Raw genomic sequence first — 26,183 nt, forward strand, 5'->3', positions numbered from 1 at the left:
ATCGCGCATGAACCCCAAATTTGAGATGTTCACATTTTGTTTTGATTTGAAAAAAGTGGCTTTATTTCCCAACGAGAATTTGTAATCCAGTTTTTCTGAGAGAGAAATTCAACCTGTTAGAAATTTGAAATTTCATTGCGACGAAGATCGACGCTTAAATCAAACCATGCAAAATTACCAGTGATTGCATATTTCTGTGCAAAATCTGCCTTTTTATTCTAAAATTGCTATTCACAAAAATATTTGCACAGCCTGAATTTTCATTGTCGGGTGATTTAGGACAGGAGCGGAAATAGTTTCACTACAGTAAATTCAGTCTCCAAATTGTGTATTTTTCAAATTGTATCTTCAGGCTACTTGACAAACGTGTCTATTTCCCCCTTCCCAACTTTCCCCATGTAGACCCCTGCTTCAGTGCCACCTTCATTATTTGTATTTGCAAGAGTGCGCAGAGGGCTCTGAGTTCTCCATGTGTAAAAATCCTGAAGCTCAAATATTGAAATGATTTGCCCTGTGTGGGGCAGATACTCAGCTGCTGATATAAATGACCATAGCACCACTGAAGTCAATGGTGCTGTGACAACTTCCCCCAGCTGAGGATCTGTCCCTGAGTCTTTGGAAGAGTTGAGACTAGAACCTACATCCATAAGAAACTGAATCAATACTTAGAGTTTTGGTGAGGCAATAAGAATCCAGCTCCCTCTCCCACAGGTGTATCAGCACTGGAGAGCTAATGTGAATAAAGGATGTAATTAGTTATCAGCTATAATTCAGAGCTGCATGAGGAAGAGATGATCCCCAGGCCTTTGCTCTAGACACTAGAGGAGTAGTTCTCTTCCACAGTCTGCAGCAGCAAGCCTTCCAAGTGCAGCACAACATACTTGGCCTTTTGCTAACACTATAAAAGTAGCTGTGTAGCCAGTGCGTTGAAATTGAAGCACAGGCTGGCACTTTGTCTCTGACTCCCACCCCCATCCCTAGGCTTCAAAGCCAAAGCCACATCTACACAGATATTTTTAGTTGGGTAGTGCAAGCCCGAGTCTGCTGTGGCCTGTGTAGATGTACCTTAGGTGACTATGAGGGACTAAACTCCTATTTCTCCACAGTTCAGTTGCATTTTTAAATGTGGTTGTGATCAGATGGCAAATATGCAAAGATGACACCTTCTCACTGAGCTGTCAGCATCACTTCCTCATGCGGCTCTGAATTATAGCTGATAACTAATTACATCCTTTATTCCCATTAGCTCTCCAGAGCCGATACATCTGTGGGAGAGGGAGCTGGATTCTTATTGCCTCACCAAAACTCTAAGTTCTGATTCAGTTTCTTATGGATGAGGGTGTAAGAGGTATAAATAGCCCAGATGGATTTTCAAGTATTAGAGAAAATTTTCATCATGGTGGTTAGAAAAACTATTTCAGGATTTGCAAACTGAGCAAATTTGGTGTGGAATCACTGAGGAGAAAAATGGAATATAGCGATATCATTTTGTAGCCACTTTAATACCCTGGATCACACATTTTCAGTGTGAATCACTGACATTTGTGCTGATTCTTTTTCCTCCAAAGCATTCCAACGGTAAATAGTACTGTTTCTCAGACTACATCTTGAGACATTTTTATGTGTAGGTCTTTAATTTTCATCATAAGATGTCAGTTTTTTTAATTCATGATGTTTATGTTCCATTATATTCTAATTCCATAATTTTTCTAATTTCATTATGTTCCCCTCAGCACAATGAGGAATGACAGAACCAGCCATGATGGGGGCAACACCATATACAAAAAAGTGATTTTCCGAAGCTATGTGGATAGTACCTTTACAACTCGGGAGCCTGAAGGGGAGTATGAAGAACACCTGGGTATCCTAGGTCCTGTTATCAGGGCTGAGGTAGATGATGTCATCCAAGTAAGTCAAGGCTTCAGGTGTTGGTGCATGAAGGTTTCTTACGAGGATCTGAAGGGGCTGAGCTAGAACTGGTTGAAAAATATCAGTCATTTTTGGTGGGACTTCTTGTAAAAAATAATTTTTTTCCTTAACTTCCCACCCAAAAAAACTTTGTTTTTTAATACAAAACTAAAAAGTGGGGGAGGGGAGGGAGATTTGCTCTTTGAAAACATAATTTTCCCCAAAACTGAACTGAAACATGAATTTTTTACTTGAAAAAATTTTTCAATGAAAAACCTGAAACTTTAGACAAAAATGAAAATGTTTCCATTTGTCTGAAAAGTCCTTTTTGTCTTAAAAATACTTTGATGTAAAAATGTTGACCAGTTCTAGTGTAAATAACTCGCTGGCCAGTATGTGTTACAGGTCTCCCCTCTGAGCCAATTCGCAGATGACAGGAGTTGTCACAGTCCCCCCACACTCACAGCCAGCTATGAAGCTTTAGCTCAAGTTGTAGCTACTCAAGCTTTTAGTTCTAGAGGTTCTCACTTCAATCCCTGCACGGTGGCCAAGATGCCAGCCATCACATAAATGCTAAGGATGACGTGGAAGAAATACAAATAATAAATACAATACAAGGGATTATAGCTAGTAGTAACAGGGGAATATTACAAAAGGGCACGCTTCCTGTGAATGAGCTCTTTGAGGCGGTGGAATAGTCTTCCCAAAGAGAAGCGGTCACTATCTTTTGGGACAGAGTATTAGAATATTTACTATAAGGAAGCTGTTGACCCCTCGTGGGATGGACTGAATGGAACAGGGTGGTTCTTCGAGTAGTATCCCTGTGGGTACTCCACCTTAAGTGGCGGTACATCCTGGTGCTGTCGATTGGAAATTTATGGTAGCAATGTCCACATGGGTCACGGGTGCGCAGTAGGTGTCTCGTGGCACCATTGGTGCTGTGTGTAGCATGCGCACGACTCAAGCCCTCCGGTTCCTTCTCAACTGTCTTCTGCTGAAAAGGGAGCAAAGGGGCAATGTTAGCACTCCTCCCTAAAAACCGTTAAGAAATAGTTTTTAGGTAAATATTTAGATAAGCTGTTAGAGAGTTAGTGTTAGCAAAACAAAAACAAATTTATTGTTAGTTCATTAGACAACACCCCACCACCACCCTTAAGGGATGGTTACTAGTTAAAGTGCTGGGGTCTCCAGGCTTCAAACAATGCGGCTCCTGCCGTGATGCCATGCCCATTTCAGATGGACGCTCTTTATGCATACACTGCCTGGGTTAGGGGCATATTCCCCAGAAATATTCCCACTGCAGCAACCTGAAAGCCAGAGCCCAGCGATATAGAGATCTCCGTCTTAAAATTATCTTGATAGAGAAGTCCCTCCAGCCTGAGGAGAACAAGCAAACAGCCTCTCTGGGATGGAAAAGGAGACCTACCCACTGAAAAAAAAAACAAAAAAGTGAGCTCAGATATCTCCGCAGAGAGGTCTGCGAAAAGAGAGGCAGTCTCCTGCCAGGACGTAGTTGTTGAGGCAGTAAATCACCGTAACAAGCAGCCACAGTTCAAGGTTACACCCCATGACAAAGAACACAAAAGACTCGACTTGTTCAGACGCAAGATATATTCCTCCGGTGTCCTTCAGTTTCGGGTGGCCGATTATTCTGCACTACTGGCCAAATACGACTACAGCAACTATGGGAAACTTGCCCAGCACACCTCTGAGCTACCAGAGGAAAAACACACAATTCTGGGCCGTCATCACCAAGGGCTAGCTCAGTTCCAAAACAGCCGTTCAGGCAGCATTGGACACAGCAGACACGGCAGCCAGAACAACATCCACAGCCTCAGTAATGCGCCAAGCCTCATGGTATCCCTGAGGCCAAAAGCCAAAAGAACTCCAGACAAAAGTTAGAGGACTTATCTTTCGACTGGGAATAACTCTTCTCTCAGAAGACAGACAAGGCCCTTCGTTCAGTGAAGGACTCTCATGCCATGCTCCGCACTTTGGGGATTTACACCCCCCCTGCAAAGAGAAGGAGATACCAACCATCTCAGAGACCTAGACACTTCTCAAATAGGCAACAATGCCAGTATCTACGATCACAATGCCAGCGACCACCTCAATCTCAGGGGCAGATTTCTCAGGCAGAACCTCCAAAACCGCAATTTTGAAAAGTTGGTCGAGGGTCTGAACAACCTCCCTCACGAAACAGTGCTCACGCCTGACCCATCCACAATTTTTGCCCATCGACTCCAGCCCTTTTACCACACCTGGGCCACCATAACATCAGACCAATGGGTGTTGGAAGTTATCAAGTCAGGATACACTATCTCCTTTACCTCCCGCCCATATACCCTACCCTGTCCCTTTTCAGGAACCCTTCTCAAGAGCACCTACTATGACAAGAAGTCAATCATCTTCTACAACTAGGTGCTGTGGAACAAGTACCACTACAATTCAAAGGGAGGGGATTCTACTCCCATTACTTCCTGACCCAGAAGAAGAGCAGGGGATGGAGACCCATCCTGGATCAACAGAAGCACAACAAGTTTCTCAGATCCCAAAAATTCAAGATGGTCACATTGGGTATGATACTCCCAGCATTGCAACAGGGGTATTGGTTTTCAGCCCTCGATGTCCAAGATGCTTATTTCCATATCACCATTCATTCTGCTCATAGGAAATGTCCATGATTCACAGTAGACGAGAACACTTCCAATATGGAGTACTACCATTTGGCCTATCCACAGCACCAAGAGTCTTCTCCAAAACTCAAGCGGTGGTAGCAGCTCATCTGCGCAGACAGGGGAAAATAATGTTTTCCTACCTGGACGATTGGCTACAAAACACAATGGACACAGTCCAATCCACTTTCACACTATTCCGGGAGCTTGGTCTACAAATAAACGAATGGAAATCAACCATAAACCCAGTCCAACAACTAGACTTGTATTGGGGCACGCACACCTCGATGCCATAGAAGCCAAGGCGTCATTACCCCTTACCAGATTCACAAACCCTCACAAACCTCATTTCAGAAGTACAAGTCAGTCCTCAAGTTCGGGCTCGCATGGTCCTAAAATTACTAGGATGCATGGCAGCCACGACGTTCATGGTACAACATGCAAGACTACATATACGAAGTCTACAAGGTTGGCTAAGCACGGTATACATACTAAGCAAACACAACCTACACAAACGGCTCACAGTTCCACCAAATGTCCTCAACTCATTACAATGCTGGACAAGGCTACAAAATATCTTTATGGGTATTCCTTTTCAACAGACACCCCCGACAACAGTGGTCACCACAGATGCCTCACTGATAGGCTGGGGTGCTCACATGAGTCAACACATGATACAAGGCAAATGATCTCCAGGAGAGACTCCACTGCACATGAATTTGCTAGAGCTATGAGCAGTTTGCAATGCCTGCAGGCACTTTCTACCTTATATATGGAACAAATCCATTTGAATTATGACCAATAATATTGCCTGCATGTTCTACATCAACAGGCAAGGATGAGCTCGCTCACATTCTCTATGCACAGAAGCCATGAAACTTTGGAATTGGTGCAAACAAGATAACGTAAACATCTCAGCGTGTTAGCTGCCAAGTTGTCAGAATGTGACAGCAGACACGCTCAGCAGCTACTTCTCCCAGGATCATGAATGGGAGATGAATGGAGAGGTCCTGAGTTCAATCTTCAGACAGTGGGGCACTCCCACCATCGATCTGTTTGCATCCCCAATGAATCACAAATGCACAGTGTTCTCCTCGAGAGCAGGACCGGGGCTACCGGTCATTAGGGGATGCCTTCTTCATCAAATGGGAGGCACCACTCATGTATGTGTTTCCACCGATACCAGTCATATCATACATGATACACAAGATATGAGCAGACAGAGCCAAAGTTATCCTTACAGTCCCGACATGGCCCAGGCAGGCATGGTATCCTTACCTGTTATGCATGGCGATATGCGCCCCGCGAGCTCTCCCGGGCCGGTCGGATCTGCTGTCTCAACACAACGGTTGAACTCTCCACCCAAATCTGGAGATACTCCACCTACAGGCATGGCTTCTGAATGTTTCCACCATGACGAAATAACCTGCGCGGAACAAGTCAAACGTGTTATTAAACAGCAGAAAACTGACTATGAGAAACACATCGCTTCAAAAATGGAAGAGGTTCTCTGCCTGGTGTCAAGGAAGACACTTGATGAGCAATTCAGCTGCACTACCATTAATCTTAGGCCTGGTCTACACTGGGGCGGGGGTTCGAACTAAGGTACGCAAGTTCAGCTACACGAATAGCGTAGCTGAACTCGAAGTACCTTAGTTCGAATTACTTACCCGTCCTCATGGTGCGGGATTGAAGTCCACGGCTCCCCCGTCGACTCCGCCACCGCCGTTCGCGGTGGTGGAGTTCCGGAGTCGACAGGAGCGCGTTTGGAGTTCGATATATCGCGTCTAGATGAGACGCGATATATCAAACTCCGAGAAGTCGATCGTTACCCGCCGACCCGGGCGGGTAGTATGGACGTACCCTCAGATTAGAGCTGAAAAGCACTGGCTTAACAATGAGCTTGATCAGAGTCCATCTTGCGGCCATTTCAGCATTCCACCAAGAGATCGATGGAACATCGACATTCGCACACCCAACTACAAAACGCTTCCTCGGGGGTCTCAGAAATGTTTACCCAGACGTGCGACAACCTACACCAACATGGGACCTCAACCTGGTACTGAAATGCCTCACCAGACCACCATTCGAACCATTAGCCACCTGTTCATTATCTCGAACTTCTTTGATCAGGCTCTCAAGTACATAAGGAAACAGATAAGTTACATAAAAATCAGGAACAAGAAAAGGGGAGAGAAAAGCCAACCCTAATCTTGGAACTCCATCTTCTGAGTGAGGGAGAAAAGACCAGCTCCTTGCCCTGGCAGTCCACCTCTGGGATGAGGGAGATGCATAATAGAGAAACTCCCATTGACACCAGTGGGAATTACAAACACTGGGATCTGGTATTACTGTAGAACTAGCTTGTGCCCTGTCTAACACAGCCACCCAAGGGTGTAGGAAAGAATAAAGACTCCTTATCACCCTTGTGCAACCCATGGTAGACCTGCCTGGAATTGGGGTTCTCACAGGAATGCAGGGACTGCTACCAACTTGCTCCCTCTTGAGAACAATGCTGGAAAGGGGGCAGGGAGTAGGCAGAGCCATTACCCTGCTCCCCACATACTCCTAGCTGTGCACAGTGGAGTCTGCTGCACCCCATAAAGATGTGTCAGGAGTTACACTCCCCACCTCCAACCAGGCACAATCTAGCCCATAATCAGTAGACAAATCTGAATCCTGAATTTTTACTTTACACCGTTCATGGGTGTTTTATGCCTGGTGGGTTGGTTTAGGCCCAGATCTGCTAATCAAGAATCTGCCTGTATTTATTTTCCAGGTTCATTTTAAAAATCTGGCATCCAGACCATATTCCCTCCATTCCCATGGGCTTTTCTATGAGAAATCCTCTGAGGGAAGCAGTTATGAAGATGAGTCTCCAGACTGGTTCAAAAAGGATGATGCAGTTCAGCCAAATGACACCTATACCTACGTATGGTTTGCAACCAAGCGGTCTGGACCTATACAACCTGGAGCAGCCTGTAGGTCCTGGGCCTATTACTCTGCTGTAAACCCGGTAAGGAAATCTAAGCAGAAGGCTGCTACAATCTGCTGGATAACAACTACTATGTCTTGTTGCTGAAATACTGGCTTTGCTTCCTATTCTTTTGGGCCTGATTCGCCACTCTCTTGTTCCTCATCTAATCGTTTATGCCTATGCAAAGTAAATATAAATTGCTGCCACTGGCATGAGTGGGTGGAGAACTCTGATTTGGTAGCATTTCATAGCCACTTTGCATAGAGTTCATTAGCTATGCAAGGCAATGTTGAATCAAGCCCTCTATCGCAAATTTAGGGCCTGATCCAAAGTCCTTCTGTTGAGTTCAGTAGACGTTTGGATCAGGCCCTTAGTTAGGAATATAGCATAGCTGAGAGATTCGCCCAGCCCCCATGTTTGCAATGTGATGTGCAAATACATCTTGGATCTGGGTTCCTCGTCTGTAAAATGGGACCTTTACCCAACCTTTATTAATTAATAAAGTCTTACTTCTCTACCTGGTAAATTGGTTGAAATAATCATTCAAATAGAATAATAAAAGATCTGGAAGATCATGGTATGATAGGGTCTATCCAGCATGGTTTCTGTAAAGGAAAGTTGTGTCACTAATCTGTTAGAATCCTTTTAATGTGTCAGTAAAATAGCAGATAACGCAGAATCAAATGGCATATTTTATTTACACTTTCAAAAGGCCCTTGAAAAGGTCACGCATAGGAGGCTACTGTGGAAAGTAATTAGTCCTACAATGCAAGGCTGAGTATAGTCATGGATCAAATACTGGTTAAAAGAGTTAACAAATAGTAGGATTAAATGGTCAGTTTTCATGATGGCAAAAGGCTAACAACAAGGGGTCACAAGGTTCTGTATTAGCTCCATTGTTGTGGGGGTTTTTTTGGGTTTTTTTTGTTTTTTTTTAATGACCTGGAAAGAGAGGGAGGTGACTAGTGAGGTAGCAATATCTATTGATGACACAATTAATTTAGGTTAGCCAAGTCCAGAGAAGACTGTGAGGAACTTCAGAGGGACTTAACCAAGCTAGTTAAATGGGCAACATGATGGTAGATTAAATTCAGTATTGATTTATACAAAATAATGCATATTAGACAGAAAATGTTAAACTACTTGCACCTTATGTGGTTCTAAATTAACCATATCAACTCAGGAACGGTACCTGAGCATCGCTACAGACAGATCAATGAAAACCTCTGCTCAATGTGCAGCTGCAGTTGAAAAAGCAAACAAAATGTTATGATGCATATGGAATAGGATGGGGAACAATACAGAAATGATTATAATGCCTCCTCTGGAACTGGCCACCCATGCAGAACTAGACAGGGATCAGGGACTGGCAGCATACGTTTTAGGGCCATTTAAAAAACATGAAAAAAATCTGGCACTGGCCACTGTTGTAGACACGATGCTGAACTGCAAGGGCCTTGCGTCTGATCCAGTCTGGCAATTCCTGTGCACCAATGTTAACATTTGTAAGGGAAAATCCTCAAATGAAAGCCCTTGTGAATGTGCAAATTGTTATTAATGTCGTATTTTGGGAAACCCTACCTTTTACTTGTAATTTGTATTTATTGCCTTCCAGGAGAAAGATATTCACTCAGGCTTGATTGGTCCAATCTTGATCTGTCAAAAGGGAACCCTCAGTACAAGTAACAGGCCAGTAGATACCCGAGAGTTTGTCCTGCTTTTTATGGTCTTTGATGAAGAGAAAAGCTGGTACTTCAATAAGCATTCCAAAAGGACTTACAGTGAGAAGACCTCAGAAGTGCAAAAATACCATAAATTCCATGGTACTAATGTTTCCCTTTGTCGGTTATCCATGTTGGGAGGGAAGAGGGAGGAGTTAAAAAGACCTCAACCCAGCTTCTCTTGGTGCACTTGTCTATTTGCGCGCATACATCATTTGCATGCATCTTTTTTTTTGCACTATTCCTTGTGCATATAAAAATAGAATATGCATATAGACTAGAGCTGGTTGGAAAATGTTGACAAAAACAGAAAAAATGTTTGTTCAAATTTTCCAGAGAAAATCACTCCCCCCCCCCCCCCAAAAAAAAAAGTTTTCAGGTTTTGGACAAGAAGTTTTCAGTTGTGGGTTGAAAACCATAAACTCTCGGTTCTTCAGTTTTTCAACACAAGTTGAAGTTTTCCATGGAAAACAGAACCTTTCTATGAGAATTTCAGTTAAAAACAATCAATTTTCCATCAAAAAGCAGTTTCAAGAGAATTTTCAGCCAGGCATAGCACAGGCCCTGTCTGTCTGTCTGTTGGTTGTTGGTGGTTTGTTTTTTCAGGAGAGCTGGTAGAAAAATTTCAACTGAAACAGTTTTCAATTGAATTGAAAATGCTGATCTGATTACACCAATTTTTTTTGCAAAATTGCATCAGTTTTAATTATATTTCCCACAAAAATACATTTTTGTGTTTCAGAAAAATTGTGAATTTCCCCATGAAACAGAACATCCAGGTTTCAGCCAGCTCTAATTGGCACAGATGGGAGTTTGTGCATAGGGGGTGGATTTTCAGACGTGCTTGGCTTGGCACCCACAACAGAATCTGGCTTTTCAGAAGAGTCCTGTTCCCACCTACGTACCCAAAGAAGTGGCCAATTATTCCAAAGAGCTCAGGACCCAGCAGCTCCCCCCATTCACAACAATGAGAGCTGTTAGATGATGCACACTTTTGAAAATCTGATCACTTCATGTAGGTGCCTAAATGGGAGACCTCTTTTGGAAACTTGGCCGGTTAGTGCTATTATTCATGTGAATAAGTGATTGTACACAAAAATGGAAGCCACGTTTTTAAAATGTGGTCCTTAAAGTCAGGCATAAGTCAGATCTGTTGACATTAATAGAGTCTGTCTCATTATATTCAAGCCCCCTATACTCTACAGCAAGCAGTGCTTAAATCCTGTGGCCTGGTCTCTGAATTCTCTGGCCTTCAGGTGCAGCAGGCTGTGAATTCTGTGGCACTTCCATTTAAATTTGAAAAATTGAGTTTTTCTGAATTTAATATGATATTGAATATTGCCATCAACACAGTAACCTCTGTTAGTTTATTTTAATATTAAATCCCCCAACTGAGGAGATGAGAGGCAGTTTGTAATTGAAATAAGCACATTCGCTGGATGTTTCCACTAAAATGATCAGTAGTGAAATAGTTAATAAAGTTGACATTTAAATCATCACCTTTACATTTCAGAATCAATGCACTATTCAGATGAAGTGAATAGTTCACACCTCTCAGAGCTATTGCTTTAGGCTGTTTGCAGTCTCAGGCAGACATTTGGGTATTGCTCAACACTTGATTAATATTTTCGAGACCTTTTTTTTCCACTGCCAGCAGGGACCTTGGGGAGGGTTCCTTTGAAATTTTCAGAGCTGCAACATCCACCTGATGATGACCCTTTAAGAGGAATCCACTTAATTTAGGCCCCCTATTATAGGGTTTATGAGGTTAGTTTGGCTCACAAACCTAATATGAATCACGCTGGCCTCATGTTCGACTCGTTCAAACATACATTTCAACACTATCTACTTTTAACTGTTCAAGAGTTTCTGGGGCTTTTGTTCATTTTGTTTCTACCAGGAAGGTAGAAAGCCTTCTCACTTATTTGAATGACCATCAATTACGCTTGCAATGACACTTAATTCATTAACTGAGAGAAGGTCATTATTATATGTTGACACTAGAGATTGGCATGGACCAGGAAACCAGATCTGAAACTCTATAGGCTTTGGAGACATTTGGATCTAAAGCCAATCTGTATCCTCTGGTCCAAATCTAGTTGACATCTTTATTGCCGCTCAGCTGGAGTGTGTTTGTAGTTTTTTTTATCCTTTATAATATTTTTCTTTTCAGCCATTAATGGGATCATATATCACTTGCAAGGACTGAGGATGTATAAAGATGAACTGGTCCGATGGCACTTGTTGAATATGGGTGGGTCAAAAGATATTCACGTGGTTCACTTTCATGGTCAGACCTTCACAGAAGTCCCTGGGCATCAGCTTGGTGTCTACCCTCTCCTCCCAGGTACATATCAGCTCAGTGTCTTGTCATTTATACTCATAATTATGAGGCTAAACCCTACACTTGGTAATGTTGGAGTGACTCTACTAAAATTCAGTGTCATTAGAGCAGCAAAAGCAGAAATTGGCTTGGGCCCATTAAGATAGTGATGATCAAGTCTTGTGTTGCAAGGTACTAGCTGTTCATTTCCTGTGATGTCGGAAAGGACTTCCCCAACCCCAGCATCATTTACCCCCGGGTTCTCAAACTGGGGGTCGGGACTCCTCAGGGGGTTGCGAGGTTATTACATGGGAGGTTGCAAGCTGTCAGCCACCACCTCAAACCCTGCTTTATCTCCTGGATTTATAACGATGTTAAATATATTTAAAAGTGTTTTAATTTATATGCGGGGGTCTCCCTCAGAGGTTTGCTGTGTGAAAGGGGTCATCAGTACAAAAGTTTGAGAACCACAGATCTACTTCACTGAGTTGGGGAGGTGGGACTGGAGAGGAGGCGCTTTCCTCTGAAATGTAAGTTACTAGGCAAGGTTGCAGATGGATATGGAGTGCATGGACTGATGTCCTGATCAGGCATAGCAGGTTTGTATAGGAGAGAGAGAGGTGGGAGGCCGTGTTGTCTGGGGTCTGTTCCCAGCTCTGCCACTGACCTGCTGTGTGAACATGGGCAAGTCCCTTCCCTGCTCTGTCCCTGTTTCCCCCATCTGCAAAATGAGGACAATAATGCTGATTTCCCTTTGTAAAGTGCTTGGAGAATTGTGGCTAGAAAGCTTAGTATTCATACTGAAAAGAAAGAGCCCATGAATAACTAGTTAATAATCACAATAGAGCTCTTTTTTGTTGCCATCAAAATGCTTTTCATACAGTCCCACAAGACATTCCCATAATCAAACCAGGGAAATTACTATAAGGTGGGTGCACAATAGGTTGAAAGATGGTACTCAAAGAGCAGTTCTCAATGGTTTGCTGACAAACTGGGAGGGCTTATCCATTGGGGTCCATCCGGGGTCAGTCCTCGGTCCAGAACTAGTCAATATTTTCATTAATGATATGAATAACTGAGTGCTTGTAAAATTTGCAGGTGATACCAAGGTGGGAGGGGTGCAGGACAGGATTAGAATTCAAAACAACCTTAACAAATTGGAGAATTGGTCTGAAATCGATAGGATGAAATTCAATAAAGACAAGTGCAAAATACTTCACTTAGGAAGGAAAAATCAAATGCACAGCTACAAAATGGGGAATAACTGGCTAGCTGGTAGTACTGCTGAAAAGGATCTGGGGGTTATAGTGGATCACAAATTTAAAATGAGTCAACAATGTGATGCAGTTGTGAAAAAGCCTTAATATCATTCTGGGGTCTATTGACAGGAGTGTTGTATGTAAGACTTGGGAAGTAATTGTCCTGCTCTACTCAGCACTGGTGAGGCCTCAGCTGGAGTACTGTGTCCAACTCTGGGCACCATAGGTGCAGACTCTGTGGGTGCTCCAGGGCCAGTACCCCCCGAGAGAAAAATTAGTGGGTGTTTAGCACCCACCAGCAGGTAAGCTAGACTCCCACCTGCTGCTGGCCCCCTCCGATCAACTCCTACCCCTCCCTCCCAGCGCCTCCTGCACAATGCTGAACAGCTGTTCCGCGACGTGCAGGAGGCGCTGCGAGGGGGAGGAGTGGGGACGGGGTGCACTCAGGGGAGGTATCAGAAAGAGGAGGGGGTGGAGTGGGGGTGGGAAGGGGCAGGGTGGGGGTGGAGGTGGGGCCTGGGGCTGAATGGGGGTTGAGCACCACCGGGGAAAATTAAAAGCCAGAACCTGTGCTGGGCACACACTTTAGGAAAGATGTGGACAAAATGGAGACAGTCCGAAGGAGACCAACAAAAATGATGAAAGGGTTAGCAAACCTGATCTATGAAGAATGGTTAAATAAACTGGACATGTTTAGTCTTCAGAAGAGAAACCTGAGAGGGCGACCTGATAAGTCTTCCAGTATGTTAAAAGCTGTTATAAAGAGGACGATGACCAATTGTTCTCCATTGAAGGGCCTACAAGAAGTAATGGGCCTAATCTGCAGCCAGGGAGATTAGGTTAGACATTAGGAAGAACATTCTAACTCTAAGGGTAGCTGAGCTCTGAAATAGGCTTCCAAGGGAGGTTGTGGAATCCCCGTCACTGGAGGTTTTTAAGAACGTGTCAGGATGGTGGGGGCAGCATAAGGCTGTGACTCATGGAGAATTCCCCTCTAGTGCATGGTCTGTTGTGGCTCCTTTACAACCCTTACACACTGCCAGAGCCATGGCTGGAGCAGTGGCCAGCATCAGCCCCTCAAAGTTACTGTTACCACAGCATGAATCCGTGTAAAAGGTTAGGTCGTTCACCACATGACCACACAACACATACTGTGTATGCAGTATTATACAAAATATGTGCATGCATCCAAGGTTATGTGAAAAGGTAAATTTTAAAGCGGTGAAGCTTGGATTCAGATCTGAACTTTTGATTCCCGCATGTCTCTAATTAGAACCTGTTTATTAAAAGGAGAATGATGTTGGGATCTGCTATGCTTTCCAATAGGTGCAGGATATTAGACTCTCACTTTGTCAAGCCACCAGAAATGGGCAGGATAGATAGCCCTTGGTTTATCCAGCCTCACTGTTCTGTCTCAGCCAATCTGCTGCTAACTTTTCAGTAGATTAGCTCTGATTTGTTTTTCTCCTCTCGCTTTTAAAGGCTCATTTCGAACTATTGAAATGACACCACCAAAATCTGGTATGTGGCTTTTAGACACCGAAGTGGGGGAATATCAGCAAGCTGGAATGCAGGCCTCCTTTATCGTTGTAGAAAAAGGTACTGAGTCTAATCATGATCATTCTAATATACAGGATTCTAGTTATAAAGTTCTCTCCCTTTCAGGGCATGGGACAGTAATGATGGAATAGAGTCTGAATTGAGGAAATGGCTGTATTATAAAGGGGTGATTATAGTAAATTGAATTTAAAAGAAGTGTTGTATAGCATTCAGAGTACTAACTTTACATTCGTTGATTCCCTAAAACCACCTATGAATCCTTAATTGAGGGAATTGAATGCAGAGATGATTTTGATCCTCTGGGCATACAGAGCACTCTCTCTTGCTCTCTCTCTCTCTTTTCTTTTTTTAACAGTGATGAAGTCCCAAATCTGCCCTATTGGGAGTTGGTACAAAGGGTGACCTCATCAGAAAGGCCCAGCCACCTCCTCAAACATGACTCTGAATGACCCTCTTTTTCCTGATAAGTTATGGACTGCAGCTCATCAGTAATCAGCCATTTTTGTGTTCTCTCTAGAGTGCAAGTTACCAATGGGCCTAATGAATGGACTTATACTTGATTCACAGATCAGTGCTTCTCGTCACATAAGTGAGTTTAAATACATGGTAGAAGAACATTTTATTATTTGAGAAGGTCAGACATGGTCTTCAGTAATATGACTTGGCACCAGGCAGTGCAATTGTAGATTTTCTCTGCCTCTCCATGTTTCATGCATGCTACTGTCTTATGGCATCATTTCAGTAATTAACAGGCTGTCAGACTTCAGAAAGCTCTCGGTTCTGCAGGCCCAGAGTCAGAGCAGGACTGAGCAGCCCAAGGCCATGTGTACACTGCAGAGCTTGGCTGGCATAGCTATGCCAGCAGAGCACCCTAGTGGTGGCAGAAGAAGGCTGGCAGAAGAAGTTCTGATGGGATAGCTACACTGCCTCAGGGCCGCCCAGAGGATTCCGGGGGCCTGGGGTCTTCGGCAGCGGGGGGTCCTTCCGTTCCGGGACTCGCCGCCAAAGTGCCCCGAAGACCCGCGGGGGGGATCCCCCTCGCCGAATTACCGCCGAAGCGGGACCCGCCGCCGAAGTGCAGCCCGGTCTTCGGCGGTAATTCGGCGGCGGGGGGGTCTCCACCGCGGGTTTTCGGGGCACTTCGGCGGCAGGTCCCGGAAGGGAAGGGCCCCCCGCCGCCGAATTACCGCCGAAGACCGAGCTGAACTTCGGCGGTGGGTCCCACTTCGGCGGTAATTCGCCAGTGGGGGGTCCTTCCGTCCCGGAGCAGAAGGTCCCCCCGCCGGCGAAGACCGGGAGCGGAAGAAGCTCCTGGGCCCGGCCCCGCAAGAGTTTTCCGGGCCCCCCCCGGAGCGAGTGAAGGACCCCGCTCCAGGGGCCCCGAAAAACTCTGGTGGGGGCCCCTGTGGGGCTCGGGGCCTGGGGCAAATTGCCCCTCTTGCCCCCCCCTCTGGGCGGCCCTGCACTGCCTCCCTGAACAGCATTATCTATACCTACAGAAGATCAGGGGCTGGGTACAATCAATTTTTATTTGCTGATAACGTCCAATGTCTCTGAAGCTTTTGTCAGCTTTACAGCTTATCAGGTATTTGTGCTGGAGTCTCTTTCTTCAGGACAAACCAAAAAAGAACTGAAATATGCATGCTGAGAAGCCAGTGGCTTTCTAGTTTTCCTTGATTTTTACCATATATCCTTGTTCCTTTTTTCAACCTAGACTATTGGGAACCTAAATTAGCTAGATTAAACAACGCTGGAAAATATAATGCTTGGAGCACTGACATGGAGCATGGTGAATTTCCATGGATCCAGGTATGGTTGGTATAACTTGCCCACTGTGATGTCCGGACAGGTTAGGTGATGCCTGCAGCTACACCACCACACACATGCTGGGTTTATTTTGGGTCTCGTGTGTTAAACAAGGTCAAACTATAACTAGACCTTCCCAAAGAGGCTGCCAAGGAAAACTCAGGTGTTGGAGGAAGTGGTACTGATGATTCAGTAGGTCGCACGCTCCTCTTCAAGTGAATGCTGAGCCACAGCCCCAGTACTGTGTCAGGGTCATGGCCTGTTGTTGGGGGGAATTGCGGAGAATTTTGCCGTGCCGCTGCTCAGGGTATAATCATACTGTAGATAAACAGCCTGTCCTTTTGCTGTCCCCGTCTCTCAATGTGTACATGTATTCACTTGCTGCGTGACCAGCTAATCCTTCAGTCTAGTCATGGGTTGAACATCTGCTTTCTACTTCACTACACAAACTGTTACGTGGGGTGGGGGTGGTTAATGCATTACACGTTGTTTTGTACATTAAGCTCTTCCTGTTCAGCTTCTGGTGGCTTTCCAGATACCCCAGAACAAGTGGCCAGGATCTTGGAGAAGCTCAGCGACCTGTTAGGCCCCTAAAGAGTTGGCCAGATGTTCAAGAGCGGAAACTTCTGCGTGCAGAGTACTTCTGTGTATTGGTCACTTTGTTTCGGTGCCTAACCAGTAGCTGAGCTGTTTTGAAAATCAGGCCCCCACTCTCTGTAGCTTGACAGACAGTATGTCCTGCATGTCACCAGCTCATGCTCTTAAATGGGACATGAGTGATCCCTAGGCAGCTGCTTTGCCAGGTGTGGCAGATTGGCGCCTCCTAGACTCCTTGCTCAGCCAGTCAGAGCTGTGCTAAGCCTATCTCCTCTAAAAATTGCCTCTTCACTCATCTTACTGGATCAAAGAGACACTTTCTATAAGCAGCTGCAGGTTATTATGGATGTTCAATTAAAACTGCTGCTAAGGAGGAACCTGACAGCTCACAGGATAGATAACAAGATGTGCTGGCTTTCTCTGCAATGTCGCTTGTCTGAATCCAGCCTGGTTTTGCTGGAGCCAGAAAATCACAGCAGTATGAGCCTTGATCCAGAGACCGGTGTATAATGAGCTGATGTTCTCAGTCCACATCACAAACCGATCCCTTCTCCCACCAAAACTGGTGCTAACTGGCCCCCTTGCTGGGAGTCTCAGAAGAGAGACCAAGGACTGGATGGGCCATGGAGACTGAACACCCCTGTGAGCCCTGGGGATGGCACCTGCGGCTCAGGGAGGTGGCCTGTTGGTGGGCTAGCCTGGGGGAAGCTTGCCCTGTCACTGCCCATGTTGGGTGGATAAATAACAGTCTTCACTCTCCCCCGAGCTCTCAGCCCAACACCTTTCTTCTCCTCTTGCTCAGTAGAAACCAGGTCTGTGGTTACAGATGCCTTCCAAATCCCCCTGAAATCCATGAAAAGAATTTTCTTTTATAAGGGCAGAAAACTTGGAAAGAGAAATAATCCATTTGTGCTTGATGAAGTGGGGCTGAAAACTCCCTTTAAAATAAATGCGGGGTTTTTTCTTCTGATCAGCTACAGAAAGAGCATCTTTCTTTTCCTGCACAGCTTCGCTAGTAAACAACTTCACTGACCTTTTCACTGTTTGCATCAGAAGACCTAAGTGGGGAGGAAGGGTCCTCTGGTGAAGGCACTCGCTCCTGGGAATCAGGAGACCTTGGCTCTGCTACACAGTCACCATGTGACCTTGTGCAAAAACTTTCAAACGTTGCCTGATTGATTGATTGATTGGAGGGTGCTTCTGTGCCCAGCTGGAGACAGCAGGTTCTAATTTTTCAAAGGTGCTGAGTACTCATGGCCACCGGTGGCTTCAGCTGGAGTTGTGGGGGCTCAACATCCCCAAAAAACAAGCGCTGATTATCTCGGGCTGGACGCTCAAAACCAGAGGCTGCTTTGGAAATGTAGCCTTACCCATTCTGTGCCTCGCTCTCCCCATCTGTACAGTGGAGATAGCAACACTCCACTGCATCGCCCAGAGACGCTGTGAGGATGGATTCATTAATGTTTGTCAGGTGCCCAGATACTGTGGTGATGGGCATGCCAAAGGTGCCTACAAGTAAATACACACCTCAGTAAAATAGGTTAGGACACAACTCCTCATTTGGACTCTCGCACCAGCTTAGACACCCTGTTACCCATCTTGAGCATGGAAGTGCCATTCTGAGTGCCTAAATGCAGCCTGGGCCCACGCCCTATGTGCCCGAGGGTGAAATTGGGTTCACGGTGCAGCTTTTCTTACAGTTTGTGTATCTTGCTGTTCTACAGGTGGACCTGCAAAGGCAAGTTCTGATCACAGGGATACAGACGCAGGGAGCCAAGCAGTTGATGAAGTCCTTGTATGTCAAAGAGTTCTTTGTGACTTACAGCAAGGACAAACGGAAGTGGATCACCTTCATAGGAAACAGCACTGGGGAACAGAAGGTCTGCCTGCTCGTTAATCACCACAGCCTCCTCGGCTTTACGCAGCTGTAAGCGGGTGGGATGGCTCAGCAGAAAGTACCACACAGGCAGCCACCAGGGGCTTTTCTCAAGGAATAAGGGGTCAGATTTGTAAAGGTATTTAGGTGCATGAAGATGCAGATTGGAAAATCCCACTAATTCTAAAGGACCTAGGTGCCTGAAGGGGTTTTTGAAAACCGCACTAAATGCCTATCTGCCTCATCAGGCACCTAAATCTCTTTACTAGTCTGGCCTGGTGTATATAACAAAGCAGAATACAGGATCGTAATAAGAGATAAGGAATCTCCCCAGCCTGGGCTTCAACCCAGCCCTGTAACCCTGGTTGTGCAGCTCCACTTCTGCACAGGCCTCTGTCCCCACTTCTGGCTCACGGCCCTTCCCCTGAGCACATGTGCAAGGAGAGTGGGACGCTGGGCTGAACTCATGCCCCTGTTCAATGTGGCCCAACCCTGGCACCCTGGCACAGTAGTACTGCTAATATTAGCAGTAGAAACTTAACACGTGCAACCCAAGTCTCCATATAGCACCTTCCAGGGGTCTCCTATCTGTGCCCAAACTCTCCTCCCCTGCCAGCTGGATCTTAACTCTTAGGCCTGGTTTCCACCTAAAAATTAAATTGATCTAGTTACATTGCTCAGGGCTTTGAAAAATATCACACCCTGTGCAATGTAGTTAGCTCAGCCTATGCCCCACTGTAAATGCTGAATTCTTCCATCGACCTCTTAGAGAGGAGAATTAACTACACTGATGGAAAACCCCCTTCCAGCGACAAAGGAAGGGTGAATGCTACAGCACTACATTGGTACGGCCCCAGCACGCTACACCTGTAGCTGCAGTAGTGTAGCCATACCCACAGTGTCATGGTGTTTGTACGATAGGTGTTAATGCATGTTAGGTCTCTACTGGTCTTAGTTGTCTGTCTATTAATATCCTAATAAGGGTCTGTACTGGAGTTAACATACTGGGTCCCTGGTTTAGTCTCCGGATGCTATAGTAAGGCAAAGCTAAGGATGATGTGTTTTTAGGTTTTGCTATAATGTGAGTAGCCCCATTGAAATTGCATAAGTAAAGACTTAATCTCATGACACAGGGTTTGCAGGACCAAGCTTGTAATTGCTTTGAATTAATAGCATTATCTTTTCTGAAATCTTAATTGCTTTTTTCTGTTTTACTAGTTGTTTGAAGGTAATTCAGATGCCCATGGGATAAAAGACAACCATATTGATCCACCTATCATTGCTAGGTATATTAGGGTTTATCCAACTGACTCCTACAACAGGCCTACTCTTCGCATGGAACTCCTGGGCTGCGAAGTCAAAGGTGAGCAAGGAGAACTCACTGGTACTTGTTTCCCCTCTACCCCTTAGAAAAATAGGCTCAGCCTTTTTTTTTTTAATGGGCCAAGATTTTCAAAAGCAACTCATGATTTTCGGTGCCTAACATATAAGACACTTCAGAGGGGCCTGATTTTTAGACAGATCTCTGCCCAGCGTCTGAAAATTGGGTTTCTCAAGTTGGACATCAAAAATTACAAGATGCTTCTTGAAATCCTTGGCCTTAATGAAATTAGGGTGCAAATTTTTTTTTAAAGCATCTAGGTACCCAACTCCCATTCAAAGCCAGTGGAAGTTAGGGGTCTTTTCCCGCTCAGTGCTTTTGAAAAGCCCACTCTTAGTACTGGTGTTTGTATTTGGATTGACAGCTGTCATAAACAGCTAGTTAAGGGTTAAGGTCTCTTTTACCTGTAAAGGGTTAACAAGCAGTACCTGAGGAACACCTGACCAGAGGACCAATCAGGGACAAGATAATTTCAAATCTCTGTGGAGGGAAGTTTTTTTTTCTGTGTTCTTTGTTTTGAGTAGAGTCTCTCTCTTGGGAGTTAAGGGAGTCCAGACATCTTAATCAAGTCCTCCCAGGTTTCTGCAGTACTTTTCATCTGTTCAGTCTAGTGAGTATTAGAAAGGCGTACTAGTATTATAAGTTTATTTCTACATTTGCAATTGTGTGTTTTGCTGAAGGAATCTCTTTATTTCTATTGCTGTTACTTTGCTTTTACTGAGAAAGAAAGGAGGAGGGGGAATTCTCTCCAGGTTTATAGGTTAGACTCTGTGTATTGTTCCATCCTGGTATTACAGAGATAGTGTACTTTCTTTTTGTTCTTTTAATAAATTCTTTTCTTTTCTTTGGACTTGGTTAATTCCTTCTCTTGTGGAAATTCAGGGGAAGGGGAGGGGGGAAGAGTGAGTTCCTCCTGGGTTTGATTCACGGAGTTGAATCGGTGTGTATCTCTCCGGAGTAGGCTAGGAGAGAGAGGGAGGGGGGAAGTGGGCTGCTTCCCTTTGTGTTGAGATTCAGGGAGATTGAATCTGTGTTCCCCAGGGAGAGTTTTGGGGGAACAGGCAGTGTGTTATCCACTTTAAACGTAACTGGTGGCAGCAGGACCAGATCTAGACTAGGATTAGTTTAGAGGAGCTCATGCAGGTCCCCATCTTGGAACCCAAAAGCTCCAAGTGGGGGAGAAAACTTATGACAACAGCTCTGGCTTTTCTCTGTTTATCCACAGAACAGGCAAGGCATGATCAGTGGCAGTGCCAGCTTCCTGCACACTGCGTTATGTATGTGCCTTAACACAGACCTGGGGAAACTTCCTTCAGGAGTGGGAGCAGAGTTTATTCATGTCTTATTCATAGGCCTCTCTGACAAGAACAACAAAGCGGCCATTAGCATGCTGACAGTCAGCACTAGCTGAAGTAGTGATGTGAGCTCATGGCCAACAGGAACAGGACTGTGTGAAATAAAACTCATTTCACACAAGCCATTGCATAGTCATTGCATGGTTGACTTGCAGTTGCGCCTGCCCTGGGCTGGATTCAAACCTGCAACATAGAAATGAGAGGCCGTGGATCCCATTTCCCCAGTTCCCAGGACAACAAGCCCCTTCTTCTTATATTGCCATTCAAATAAACTAATACAGAGTGGGACTTTCAAAAACGCTCAGAATTGGTGCTTTTGACAGTCTCACCCATAATAGACAGACACACAAACCTTTTATTTCACAGATCTGCTGGATTTAGTTTTAATGATGACTGGGCAAAGAGAGCTCCACTCCCTGACTGCAAATATATGATGAAATGGAGACCTACTGCTATTCTCTTTACAGGTTGCTCTCTGCCACTGGGAATGGAAAATGGGGAGATCAAGAATGCTCAGATTACAGCTTCTTCCTATAAGAAATCCTGGTATAATGCATGGGAGCCTTCCCTCGCGCGTCTCAATCAGGAAGGGAGGGTGAATGCCTGGCAAGCGAAGGTAACAAGCAAACAAAAGAAAAAACTGCTAAGTCAAAGCTGCTGCCATTAGCGAATGTGCTGCTGCTCTGGTGTGTGTCTGTGCCTGCTCTGTGTGCCCCCTCCACGCTGTGCTCTGGTTTGTTCTGTCCAGTCCTCCTGTGAAAAGCCTGCTTAGCTCCCTTCCAGTGGGAGGTTTGTGACATGCTCACAAAGAGGTTTTTTTTTCTTTAAAAAAAGAACATTTGCTAATTTCATAATGTGAAGTGGAAAGCAATGAAACTATGTGGAGACTGACAGCAGGTCCAGCATGCTCAACTTGATGGGCCTGCCCCTGCAGCCCTTACTCATGGGAGTGGGCTCTTCGGACTCAGTGGATGAGTAAGCACTGAAGGTTGGTGGCCTGTGAGCCAAATTCATCTGGTGCAGTTCTGTTGGCTTTACTGTTGATCGGCAGTACTGCCTAGTGACTAGAGCATCGGAGTGAGACTCAGGAGGCCTGGGTTCTATAACCAGCTCTGTCACTGGCTTGATGGGTGACCTTGAGCAAGTCTGTTTCCCTATCTGTCTCAGTTTCCCTATCTGTAAAATGGGAATGATGATGATACATTGTAAAGCGCTTTGAGATCGATTGATGAGAAGTGCTTTATAAGAGCTACGTTAATTCACCAGGGATGAATTTGTATTGCTTTTCATTCTGCGTTGGCGATGGAAGTGAATGCTGGATGGAGGGTCAGCATGTATCATCTGCAGTGATTAAAGTGATGTGTGGCCAGCAGAGAACGCTGGATGTCTTCATACAACTTTAACTGTCATTGAGCAAAGTTTCTGGTTGTGCTAATATTGGCACAAACACACATTTGCTCACACATTACTCTTTGTATTGACTGTAGTCAAACAACAACCAGCAGTGGCTGCAGATTGATCTCCTCAAAGCGAAGAAGATAACCGCTATCACAACCCAGGGTTGCAAGTCCATGTCTACGGAGCAGTTTGTGAAAACCTATGGCATCCATTACAGTGATGAAAGCACAGAATGGAAACCTTATATGGATGAGTCCACTTCAGTGGGAAAGGTACCATTTTAAACTCGGAGAATTCTGTCCATTTCTGAATCCCGAGCACTTTGTCATACTTCTCCAGGCCCAAATGAGGGACAGCCCCAGAATGAAGGGCACAAAAAATTGTTCCTGCAGTTGAATTTAAAATGCTGGTGGAGTGGTTCCTCTCTTATAGAGGATTCTAGAACTTCCCTTTCATGACTCTTTATTTCTGATGTAAATAATTTTCAACAATAAAAGGGCGGGGATGCTAAATTTGTGTGGAATGCCGTTGAACCTGGGATGAAATCAGTGGCATGTCTTTTACAGAGGAACATGTCAAAGGAATAAACAGAATGTGTAAATGGAAGCCTCTGCCAAACTTCAGTGCAAAATATTTTTTGCTTTAATTTTTTTAAGTGAATTTAGTGCTGGTGGAAGGTCCCAGATTGACAGAGCTGAGACCTCCCTACATCCACGCAGCAGGTACAGCACTTACAAAATCCCCCAAGCCACCTTGACAGATGTGCTTCAACCCCGACCTGCAGGGACCACATCTAGGGATAAGAGAGGGGAGATTTGTCAGTCCCCAGTCATCACAGGGGCCAGATAGCACCAATTGTGGTGATGGTTTCTGTGATGTAGACAGAAACAGAGACCATGAAATCATTTCACACAGACCACAGTTTGGATTTGACTGGATTTGAAGAAGTGACCTAGAGGAGGAAGGCTGTATATACACCACTGGAGTGTCCAGTCCACCTCCCTGTCCCCTGACGCAGCAACTCTGAAGCATTTAGATTTAAAAAAAAAAAAAAAGCGCCAGCATTTTTAAGGTAATTTTTTCCCACTAATTCATTGTTTTGTTTACTTTCAGGTATTTGTGGGGAATGAGAACAGCAGCGGACAGGTCAAGCATTTCTTAAAACCACCCATATTTTCCAGGTTCATCCGCATTGTTCCTAAAACCTGGAATCGAAACATTTCTCTTCGGGTAGAGCTCTTTGGCTGTGATCCTTCCTAGGTGCTGGACACAGAGTACACATGGACAAAGGATTCCCAAGTCTGGGAGCCTTACATCTTTCCGCAGTCACTATGCAGAACTAAATTTTTTTAAAAACTCTTAGTGGTCCTATTTAGTCCTTCTGAAGTGCCTTTCCTCCAAGGATCTTAGTGTTTTGCCAATGTGAATTAAAAGAGAGATTTCATTGGCAGATATTTCATTCATATAAATGTACATTAAGGATACAACTGCACAGCAGCTGAGAAGGTGCTTCCCAGAGCGAGTGGGTAGATACATGCTTGCTCCGCTTGAGCTTGTGTGCTCGAGCAGCAGCATGGGCGGCAGCTCAGGCTGGCCAACTGCGTATGGACGCAGAGGTCAGGTGGGATTGTTCTCAGGTGGCTAGCCTGAGCTGCCATAGCCATGCTGCTATTTTTAGCATGCAGGCTGGAGCAGAGCTAGCACATGTCTGTTCTCCTGCACCGTCCCAGCTGCAGTGCAGCCCCACCCTTAAAAAGAGAAAGCAACAAACATCAAATCCACAAAGTGCGCAACTTTGACATGCCCCTTTCCATGGGAATCTGTGCACACAAACGCATTCCCTCCATTTCTCTACCGCTGTCTTCTTCCCCCACTCACCCACAACAGTCTGTTCTCCTTTTATCCTGGTCCTGACCTAATTTTAGATTAAATCTCCTGAGGGCAGGGACCTTGGGCTTAATCCTGAGCCCAGATTTGCTCTCTTTGTAGCCCTCTCACTGCTGAAAGCTATCAGATGTCCCTCCCTAGGCATTCCCCTTGAAGGGGGAGTCCCCAGTACACACAAAACCACTGTCTACACCACCATCCAGTAGCCGCTGATGTTGGGGCTGGAAAGTGGGTGTGATGCTGCACTCCAGCAATCCCTGGCTGGTAGGTGGTCCCTTGGAGGGTCATAGCCAGCCAGTGTAGAGAAGAGAAGCCTCCACTCTGCTCTGATCTCTGCTGGGGCTGACATAGAAGTAGCCTCTCGAGATCAAGGATCTGCAACCCCTTCTCTGAGAATCTAGGGCCCTCATCTTTATACTTGTTTTTTAAACGTCACGCATGCCTCTGACTCTATATATCACAAATAACCATTAATCTTCTCAGCACCCCTGGGTGGGCAATCAACAGGTTTTTTTATAGGTGGTAGGAAAGAGGCATAGAGAGACACAGTGATTTGCCCAAGATCATGGCAGGTCAGTGGTAGAACCAGAAATAGGATTCGTGGCTTTCAGTCCTATGCTCTAACCTCTAGAAGCTAGGCAATGCTGTTTTGTTATCCCTACTGGAAGAAACAAGCCTTCTTGGCTGTTGATGAGAAACAGAACGTGATGGTAATAAAATAAGATTAGATAACACTATGGTAAAGACACCTACATCTTATCTATGCTATAGCATTTGCCAACATTATCTCTGGTGGAGCTGCTGTGGTGCAGAAAACATTTATGGATTTTCTCAGGATGGATGCACTCAGTGAGAATATATTTGCTGTCCTTGAATATATCTTTTCAGTGGAGTTTTAGCTAAGCTTTTAGTACTGTCCTAGGCTCCAGTCTTGTCAGCAGAGGACTCCCTCTGCTCACCTGGGTCCTCATGGCCTGGGGTGGAATATCATCAAGAACCCAGGGCCATGTTTTGGTCTATAACCTTATAAAGTATTGTCTCAAGCTGTTTCAAGAGAATTAGAGTTCTTATATCAAAAAATGTATGCGTTTTCAAGTAAAGATATATAAAAAAAGTGAAATAAAACTGAGGTTTTTCAATCAATATTATTTTCACATTTTATTCTGCCTTTTTAAAATATTTCATACTGTCACCATTTTCCACTTGAAAGTACAGCTGAATTTTTGGAGTGTAGAGCAAAATGTGAACATTCTGGTTTCCCATATTTTCAAAAGCAACTTTGCTATGTGACAAAAACATCACCAAAAATGAAATGGTTGCATCACAAAATGTCCTGGAGCAAAATCACCAAAGTGTTCATGTGAAAGTTTTCAAGTTGATTGCAGCTAAAATTTCCTAATTTCTGAGATCCTTTCATACTGTGAAACAGTTTTAATAACTGCATATTGTTAAATGATCAG

General features: G+C 44.8%; 1 protein-coding gene across 1 annotated transcript in view; it reads left to right on the forward strand.

Moving 5' to 3' along the window:
- Positions 1–25,866, forward strand: part of LOC123361648 (coagulation factor V-like) — a 62,084-nt gene extending 36,218 nt beyond the window's left edge. The window contains exons 15-25 of the mRNA XM_045001690.1: positions 7,363–7,599; positions 9,176–9,383; positions 11,455–11,628; positions 14,346–14,462; positions 14,941–15,012; positions 16,138–16,232; positions 18,551–18,706; positions 19,921–20,065; positions 21,906–22,054; positions 22,926–23,108; positions 23,950–25,866. Of these exons, the coding sequence (XP_044857625.1) occupies positions 7,363–7,599; positions 9,176–9,383; positions 11,455–11,628; positions 14,346–14,462; positions 14,941–15,012; positions 16,138–16,232; positions 18,551–18,706; positions 19,921–20,065; positions 21,906–22,054; positions 22,926–23,108; positions 23,950–24,096 (1,683 nt within the window). The 3' untranslated portion in view covers positions 24,097–25,866. The remainder of the gene's footprint in view (positions 1–7,362; positions 7,600–9,175; positions 9,384–11,454; positions 11,629–14,345; positions 14,463–14,940; positions 15,013–16,137; positions 16,233–18,550; positions 18,707–19,920; positions 20,066–21,905; positions 22,055–22,925; positions 23,109–23,949) is intronic.
- The last annotated feature ends 317 nt before the right edge of the window (positions 25,867–26,183 follow it).

This window comes from Mauremys mutica, chromosome 1 (assembly GCF_020497125.1).
Source record: "Mauremys mutica isolate MM-2020 ecotype Southern chromosome 1, ASM2049712v1, whole genome shotgun sequence".
In the NCBI taxonomy this organism is placed as follows: Eukaryota; Metazoa; Chordata; order Testudines; family Geoemydidae; genus Mauremys; species Mauremys mutica.